This window comes from Octopus bimaculoides, chromosome 13 (assembly GCF_001194135.2).
Source record: "Octopus bimaculoides isolate UCB-OBI-ISO-001 chromosome 13, ASM119413v2, whole genome shotgun sequence".
Classification (NCBI taxonomy): Eukaryota; Metazoa; Mollusca; class Cephalopoda; order Octopoda; family Octopodidae; genus Octopus; species Octopus bimaculoides.
In genome coordinates this window covers 64,805,753-64,815,752 of record NC_068993.1, presented here as the reverse complement: position 1 = coordinate 64,815,752, position 10,000 = coordinate 64,805,753, and the positions used below count along the sequence as shown (strand labels likewise).

Here is a 10,000-nt window from a genome sequence, read left to right as displayed (position 1 = left end):
ATTGAATTTCATTGTTGATTGAATTTAAAAAGTACATTTTGCTAAGTTGTAGGAAATTTTAACGGCAATTAGCTTAAAGTATATGTCAATTTATTTCTTTTTATTACTTATGTATTTAAAAAAGGGGTTTGTCATTGTTGTATTCCATAGCGAATTAGATGAAAGAGTTTTTTTTTTCTGGTTTACGATACATTGACATTCATTTAACTGCTAAAGATTTTCGCTCCATAACATATGAACTTGCACTGTCTTTAAAATTAGACAACTACACTGAAAGAAAATTCCCTTGAATCAACATCTTGAATACCGTGAGGTGCAAACTCGAATTCCTTCTTTAGCAGGGTAGCGATTCAACAACAGAAGTACAACGAATAAATGAATAGAATTTATAAGCAAATATCGGCCATCAAAACTGAATGCATTCTTTTGACCTCTTCCTTTACAGTGTCATTCGACATCGTTTACAAGGACCTTGAATAGCCTAATTCCAAAGAGATGTCTCTCAAGTGTCCCAGCTTATGTAAAAGTGGCTGAAGAGTCAATACATACAAAAGGATCAAAGGAGGGAAGCTTGTCCAGCAGGCAATGCGAAACAGTTCCGAGTAGTGTCAGTTTACTTTGAACACCGGGCTAGATGCTAAAACCTATCTTTTATCACAATTCTTTTGTGTTCCCAATTTTCATACTGATAAGCTCGAGAATCCCTCGAAAACATTCGGGTGTGAACAGCATCTCTACCTCTATTTTGATCACTGTACAGTCCTTCTGGGGGTGGGGAAGGGTCGATCTTGTGATTATTCCACTCTTCCAGTACCGATATTTAATACCCGTTTCATTGGATAAATTATTCCTGTCCAGTTTCACTGATTTCAAATTTTGTGGTACTTATACAATTAAGGACATCAGTGATATAATCACGCTCCTTCTCAGTACAAAGTTTAGAGTGGGTGTTTTGTTGATGTTGCTTTTGTGTGTTGGTCTGCAGTGTTATTCCTGTGTGATTTCATTATGTTGAAGTGGATATTGGAGGAGTTGTGAATTTGGCTGTGTTTAGTGTAGGTTTACTTCCGGTGAGACGGTCATGATTATGTCGTTCGTTTAGAATGGGTGGAGCATTTTTATGATTTTTTATCTTTTTGTTGTTTTTTGTTTTATAAATTTTGTTGTTTCTCCTCCTCCTCCCAGAATGAGATTTCCATATCTGGAAGATCCGATGTTGGTGGGAGTGCAGATAGACCTAGTTTTCGTGTGTGTCCATATGTACATTTGTGTTTGAAAGAGAGGGAGTTAAGTTGAAGACTTCTTGGGTGGCGAATGTTAGTTCTGCACTTGTTGATTTTGGTGCTGCTACTATTGTGTCTGTCCCCTTTGCTGCTGCTGCTGCTGCTGCTGCTGCTTTTACTGCTGTACGCTACACTTGTTAATGGGGCTGTGGTGTTGGCAGTTGTGACTGCGTTCTCCCTCCTGTTTTTTGTTTCGGGCTGGAATCTCGGAAATGGCCTTCAGCACCACACAAGTGACTTATTGACTTTCTTACCTCAACTGCAACTTTTATCTCCACAGCACTAGTCAAGGGGATAAGGTCTAGGATGTTTTCCTCATTCTTCGATTTGGTTTGGAAGAAGATCTCGACTGTGACTCCAAACCAAAGCTCCGTTTTTTCACGTCCAACAGGGTGTCACTGCCCTCCAAAATTAAGACAAGCCAACTGCCACTAGACGATCTTCAGGATCATTGATAACTCAATCGCGACCATTCTGTCTTCATCGGACATGTTTATTGTTTATAGGCTTTCTTCAGTAAAGTGCAGCCATACTGGATTTGTATGCATCAACCCCAGTTCTTACTTTACTCACTGGTACCTATTTAATCGACTTGATAATGATAAAAAGTTGTACTCAGAACGAAAAGAAAAAAAATCCCTAATCTTTCTACCAACCAGTGCTCCTTATCTGGGGCTGTATTAGCCAAGGTGTCTTTTTACATTTAAGCTGTAATTTGAAGGGGATTTGGCTGCCTGTTTTCTAAAAGCAACATCACTCTCTTTTTGTCTCGTATTTCAAGGAATTTACTGTAGTTTAACTCCAAGTTTGCCTTGATCGACAAGCACTATGATTCAAAGTATTCTTGTTGTCACCATCTCATCTTCCTGTATGTAGGAAACCAATGAGAGTATTATCCCTAAACAAGGCGGAGGGTTAGATAAGAGTTAAGTGAGATTTGACTAGAGTTCCTAGCGCGTTAAGAGGCAACATGCACCCATCCTAGTTGGCTTGTATTTCAGAGAAGTAGAGTGGCTTTAATATGAAACTTTGTAGAAAGAATAGCACATCTATTAGTTACCGTAACTATCACCGAACCTAGCAACAACAAAAATAGCAACAGCACATTATCAGAGCTAGTAGAAGAAGCCCCACAACACCACCGTTCTTAGACATGTGCAAAGGGGGTGGCATAGGGGCTGGTGCTGGTGAGTCGATGCGATAAATTATCCATTCGACCATTATGATTTCCTCTGTGAATCGGTAAATCATAAGCAATAAAGATGAAAGAATTCCTTGAAGAAGTTACTGGAAGTTACGACAAAGTAGTCTTTACTGAAATTACCATGATCTTGGTGGAGGAGTAAAATAGAAAGAGACAAAAAAAAAAAAAAGAAACGCGAGTGCGTCCCCCTCCCCGCAAGTACGGACACACATACACACACACAGAGGATTACAAGTACATACGCTAGAAATTGGACTATAAAAAGCGACTGAGAGAGACAAAGACATTTTTTGCGATCTATCTACAAGAAAAGAATCTTATTTTAACTCCCCTTTTCACGCTCACTTTCTTTATAATACATACATACATGCATACAAACATACATACATACACAAATACATTTATATATATATATATATATATATATATATATATTCATGCACATGTATATATTTATAGATATACTTAAACACTCACGTGTGTGTGCATATTTGAGCGTGTGTATATACATATATTTATACACACACATACATATACATATGCATATACATACATACAGGCATACTTGCATACACACATACATACATGCGTGTATACATATGTACATACATACATACATACATACATACATACATGCATGCATACATATATGAAAGCAATCGCATGGCTGAAAGGTATAAAGGAATAAAAGAATATATGTAAACATATATACATGAGTGAGTAGGAATATGTACGTGTGTGTATATACATATATATATATATATATATGCACGTATGCATACATAAATATCTACATACATATATATATATGCACATATTCATACATAAATATATACATACATATATATATATATGCACATATTCATACATAAATATATACATACATATATATATGCACATATTCATACATAAATACATACATACATATATATATGCACATATTCATACATAAATACATACATACATATATATATATACATACACTCACACAAAGACATATACACAAACACACACACACACACACACACACACATATATATATATATATATGTTTGTAAATGTTTGAGAATAACCAAAATTCTTACCTTCTGTATATTCGCGGGAATTCGGGAGAGGATATGTAGTTCTTCTGATCGGAAAAGCTTATTCGGTTATCGATATCCTTACACTGAGCCTCTGCCAAAATGAATGAGAAAATATCTTTGGATTACAGTCGATTCTGCAACATAATTCTACATAAGAGACCATATTAAAAACTTGGTGGATAGAATAATGTTAAAGCTTGTATTCTCGGTCGTTTGCTACGGTTCAGAATATTTGTGATTCGAAGTGGCTTAACAACAAATCTACCGAACCAACGAGAAAATATGTAGTTGCTCCCGACGCCCCTGCTAGAAATGGTAGCGAAATATCTCTCAAACCATAGCCTACTGTTCTGAAAAGAGAGGGCTATTTTGGATAACGTTATCCTGGACACGCAATGATCAAAGATTGGTTGGATAGTTGTAGATGGAATTCGAGCAACAACAACAACAACAACAACACCATAGTGAAAGCTGTCTCCGCAGTTTCATTTGTTTGAGATGCTGAATATAAATCCTATGTTTGACAGTCTCTTTTAAGAGGCTGTCAAAATTTCGGCTCTTGGCATGCAAATTATTTCACTAAATACACAAAATATATTTTAGAAACTAACTGAGCAAAATCTGTTTAAGACATATGTGGGTCAGTGTGCTTAGTGAATGAATAAATAATTCAGGAACATAAAACAACCCCTATATCTTGTACATCGTATATTCTGTAAGTCTTTGTATTTTTTTATGGTTTTAGTATATGAAATGCAGACTTCTTACTGACAATCATGTTGACCTTGAATGCATAATGAAATAATTATTTAATAATTATATGATTGCTTCTGAATTTAATGTAATTTTCCAATCTAGTAATATTGCTAAATGCAGAAAACTTGAATAAGCATAAGATCTTTGGGAGCTTTTATCGTTATAACTTTCCGATTAAAACATGTAGGCACCAGTCCGGGCAAAAGTTTGCGCGGAAGACTGACAGTTGCCTGTGTCTGGAAGTTTTTACTCACTATTGGTTATCCACAGGAAAAAACTGCCAACAGCTTGGCACCAATATTGCCTCAGGTAATATTTTTATAACACAAAGAGCTGGAATAGATACTGCAGAGCATCTGGCTCGAATATGTAATAGTTCCGTCAACCCGCTGCATCGTTTCCCAAAATTGAATCGTTAAGTCGACCGCGACCGGATTTGAACCCAAATCGTTGAGACTCGGACTACATCTTGCATCTATCCAATCTTCTAACGATTCTGTCAATTTTTCATCTTCCTTTATAACAATCCTTACAACTTATTTAAACTCGTATTGCATTAATAAACTTTCTGTGGTTTATAAGATGGCGATTGGAATTTTATTATCGTACCAGTTCTTTGCAACCTTTATCGCAGCACAATTCATTGGATAAAATACTAAACTACTAAAATACTACAGTGTGCAAGTTATGACTCTACACGAAGACAAACTTTGTCAGCTGAGTTTTATTTGTTATGGCTCAACACAGAGTGAACTAAGGTTAGAGCCTCGTCGTGATAAACTCGCCCTAGAAGAGAGAACAGGCAAACCTTCTTCAAATCATATCCAATACTGAATATAGTTTCCTTACATATAAGGAAAAAAAAACGGGATAGTTAAGGTTGGAATTGCTTTGTTGAAGGACTGAGCCGGAACTAAACAAGAAAAACAACTCCGAACAGGGCACATTTTTATTCGTCGAGCTAATTGTTAAGATTAGTTTTTAAGCCTGAAGGTAATATTGCTTGGATCAGTCTGATGTCTCATTCGGTTGACTGATTACTTTTTCATCCAGAAATAAGAAACATACAAAATATGGAAACAGTTTAAACAATATGGAAACAGTTTAAACAATTTGGAAGAAAAAAAAAATTTCATTTTTAACGTGGAAGCAAACAAAACAGCCAATTTATGTTGCTTATATATAATGTTGGTTATATCCAATTATTATTTATTTGTTTCAGACACTTTTTGTGTTTCACTTTTTTCTCACTCGAAAGAATGCTTTCAGTAGCTGCCCAGACTCAACAGACATTTAGATATAGGCCCTCAGGAATATAATCTGAATTATATGTTTAATGGGGCAATTAACAGAGTCATTCGAGTGCTGGATAGAACGATTTGTATTTATTGAAGCTTTCTGCATTCTATGTCCAAACTCATCTAGCTTAACGTTGTCTTTCATCGTTAGGACATCTCCAAATAAAGGACGTGTTCAAAGCAGTAGATCGGCGAAATTGTTGAAGTATTTGACGAAACAACTTACAATATCAGTGAAATTTCTTTCGTTTTGAGCTGAAATTCTTCTCGTTATAAGGACCTCAGCAAAAGTGAGATCATTGCAGCGGGATTGACGTCAGTGCCAATGTAAAATGCATGAAAAAATGAAGGATGCCTATAAAACAGCAGTAAATTCGCAAAACTAATGAAACAGGAGTACATACGAGCCTTATGGATCCGGATAAAAGCAGTAGAATTCCTATTTGTAATGTAGCACATACTTTTATAACTACTGAACCTCTAGTAAACGCAATGACGATGAGTCTGAATTTTATAGCGATGGTGATGATGATGATGATGATGATAATGATATTGAATGTTTCAAATAAAAAGCACAAGGACAATAGTTTGGTGTCCTGAGTTATTACTAAGGACCCTTGGAATGGTAAAAGGTAAGATGGACCTCAACGGGATTTGAACTGAGAAATGGAAAGAGATACTACTAATTCCTGCATTTTGGTTCGGTAAATTAATGATTCAACAATCAATAACGACAACAACAGCAATAATACTACTACTAATAGGAAATAATAATTAATTAAAGTCATTTGATTTAATTACGAAATAAAAGCGAAACAAATTACTGCTGTCGGATTATACACTTTAAAAAAAATCTTGATTAAAATCTATTTTTATCCTAGACGGCGCCACAGTGTTCATTAATAAAGAATGATTAATTTACAGATCCCCACGGGGAAAACCAATGGTTAATGAACGTTATTTTGGTATAATTCATTATAATCCTTTGTTGCACCGCGACATATCATAACGATGCAACTTTTATCATATTAATGATGACTGTTGTGATGTGAAGCAAATGTATCTGCGGCGGGGGAATTCCACCAGACACAGTTTCTAATAACGCAGAAGCAGTCAGGGGACTTTCGAAGCCACATCACCGTATTTAGGTTTTTAACGTACAGAAATAAATGATGAACATGTATTGATTGAATTTGATGATTAAGATATTACATGTTTTTAAGATATCGCACGAAGTTACACGTTGTGATATGCTGTGGTTCCAGCATAGATGGACTACATCACACACATATACAAAACTTTATAATTAAGATATATCCGTGCATATTTACAAACACACACACACACACGCACGCACGCACACAAACACATACGTAAATACTTTCATATTTATGTGTACGTGTATGTATACATACATATATAATGTATATACGAAAGATATACCACATACTCAGCGGTAAATAGGTAATGCTGCAATGGACTGTGATGCCTCGCCATCGTTAGAATAAATACCGAACGTACTAAACTTTTAAAGGCAGTGCCCCATCATGGAAGAACAGTATGCCTTTTTCGGTCACCAGAGTTACGGTTTTTCTGCATGTAGACTTGATAGTAACTTAGTAAACTTTGTAAATGACTTTGTTCATTTAGCAAGAGTTTCGGTCTGATATTTTGCGGTGGAAGAGTCAACCTTTTCCGAGAGATTAGCTTAATGACCGTTTTTTTTCTTCCGTATACAGTATTTGAAGGAGCAATTTTCGGTAAACACAGTGGATATGAATCATACCTTAGGCGAAGTTTTTTGGAATTGGTGGAGTACCTGACAAAAGGCTTTCTACCCTCTACATTCTGAGTCCAAATTATGTCGAGCATAAATTTATCGTACAATCCTCCAGTGTTAATAATACAAAATAACCAACATTTACGATCACATACATACACCTACCTTTTTTCTCTGAATAGAATGTCGCCAGCAACGCGTTGCTTCTGTTTGATTTCTTTAGTTGAAGCACTACATATACACTCCAGCTCGAAGATACAAACGTCAGAGTCTGATTGCCACATTTTTTCCCCAAAAGTTCTGCATTTGTAGTTGTTCCTGTAAGTTTGTAAAGGAAGAAAAATAAATAAAATGGTATCAAACAGGAATAAATGATGCATGCAAATATTAAAAAGAATTATTTTATTAACGACTTCAGCTGTGATATTTTCCTTCTCTTCTACTATTTTCAGGTTCACTTAATTAAGAATATTATCACTTTTCTTCAATCATTTTTGCCAAATAATACACTCCTTTTGTAGGCAACAGTTTTTATAGCGCAAAACATGATTAGTGAACGAAATACAACTAAAAAAAAAAACAAAACAACAAAATAAAACCACAAAAGATGAAAAAAACCTGAAGTTATTTTCAAAATATTTAATCTGGTAGCAAAATAGAAAATGTTGCAATTCATCAAATTGTAAAATATATAAAAATGTTTAGCAAACCAGAAAGGGGGAAAATGCCAATCAAGCAGCAGTAGAGAAATTAGATAGTTACAAGTAGGAGCCGACCAGTTTGAGGCAACGACGACCTGATCACGTTCACATTCTCGGAGAACACCTTGAGCACACTTCGAATTTCTTCATCGATTTGGTGTTGGACAAGTAAGTTTTAAATGCTTCAGATGATGGTAATTTTAAAAATAGATGACGATGTGTTCACCACCTTTTTTAATATCGACTCCACTTTTCATTATATAATGTGTAATATATTGTGGATGTGAGTGGGGGGAGGCGATATTGCTATATTTTTATTTTTAAAGTTACGATTATTTGAAACATTTAAGTCTCTGACGATGAAGAAATTTTTAATCTACTTCGCCTTCTCAGAAGAGAGTGAGCAAAAAATTTACCTATTTCGGTGTAGATTAGTTCTGAGGTATGGAAACAACTGTGCTAATGCATTCCTTGTTTCTGTCTAGCAGCTGTCATTATACCGTACGCCATGGGAAAGAGAGTTGCCAGATCCAAGCTGTAAGGCTGATGCAGACCACTGACCAGCCTAATTTGTTAATTTTTGATTTGTTGTTCAAGAAGTAAGTGATCATGCATTGCCGTGATAAATAAAAATCGTTTCCTGATTCTTGTCCTTTCTCTTAATGGATTTTCTAAATTTTTGAGTGTGTAAATGAACCACTCGCTTTTCAAAGGTCAGCCAGGTTCCAAAACAGCAAGAAGAATGCGTTCATGTCATGTTTAAAAAACAGTCGCAGTGACTTTCTATGCAAATCGCTGATTCTTGAACTCTCTAAGCCCTGAAAAATGTGTTACCATGCCGGGAGATAAGATTTCGTTTCTGGCACATAAAAATACGGCAACGTTGCATGATTTTCACCCAGTCGGAAAAACGTGCTTTTATTGGTTTCAAACAACTTTCAGCATAATAGAGGAAATGTCCATTCTTCTATCCCTCGAATCAAGTGCCAACGCCGGAGGTACTCCCTTTGTACACATTTTCCGATATCCAAAAACTCCCGCCATCTTCTGTAATGTGTTCTGACTACAGTGTAGTTGTGGCAGCAAGCTTAAAGCTTGTGACTCGTATGTCCTCGCGGGCCAATTCGGCTTTTCTCTGGCAGTTCATGTCAGTAGTCGCCGCATTCGATGGTCTAGCACAATATGGTCTTTCTGCAATACTTTGTTGCCACTTTTTAACACTTCATGCGTCTTCTATGCACATTGCGCTTGCAAGTGGTGGCGTTTCTCTAACCTATTCTTGCTAGAGTGCATAGAAGTGGTCGGAAACAAGTCTGTCTGTCTATCTATCTATCTATCTGTCCGTCCGTCCATCCGTCTGTCTGTGTATCTATCTATCTATCTATCTATCTATCTATCTATCTATCTATCTATCTATCTATCTATCTATTTATCTATCTATCTATCTATCTGCCTGTCTGTCTGTCTACATACATACGTATGTGTATAAGTTTAATTAAAAAACACGATTGTGTTCCAGTTTTACCAATTTACTTTAGACTTTTTTTTACGATGTTTTTATAAAATTTACAATTTAAATAACGATGACTTTGAAATATTCAGACATACATATGCATGCATACCCACACACATCTATATAAATATATACATATATACACATATATACATACATACATACACACACACACACATACATACCCACACATACACCTACACACATGTATGTCTATAAAAAAAGGGGGAGATTGGGTTTTCAACCCGGCAGCCTATAAGGCCCAGCAGTTTGCCTTTTATTTTCTCAATGATTAGTTTGGGTGACTTACACCCACCTTTTTCACTACTTCCTTCCATCTCCGTTCATATACTTTCGCTGACAGGGTTCTCTTTTCCAGC

At 35.9% G+C, this 10,000-nt stretch overlaps 1 protein-coding gene across 1 annotated transcript in view; it reads right to left on the bottom strand.

Moving 5' to 3' along the window:
* LOC106867776 (cubilin) overlaps positions 1–10,000 on the bottom strand; it is a 426,298-nt gene that overhangs the window by 39,772 nt on the left and 376,526 nt on the right. Inside the window, exons 17-18 of the mRNA XM_052972560.1 lie at positions 7,572–7,724; positions 3,573–3,663 (exon numbers count right to left, since the gene is read on the bottom strand). Of these exons, the coding sequence (XP_052828520.1) occupies positions 3,573–3,663; positions 7,572–7,724 (244 nt within the window). The remainder of the gene's footprint in view (positions 1–3,572; positions 3,664–7,571; positions 7,725–10,000) is intronic.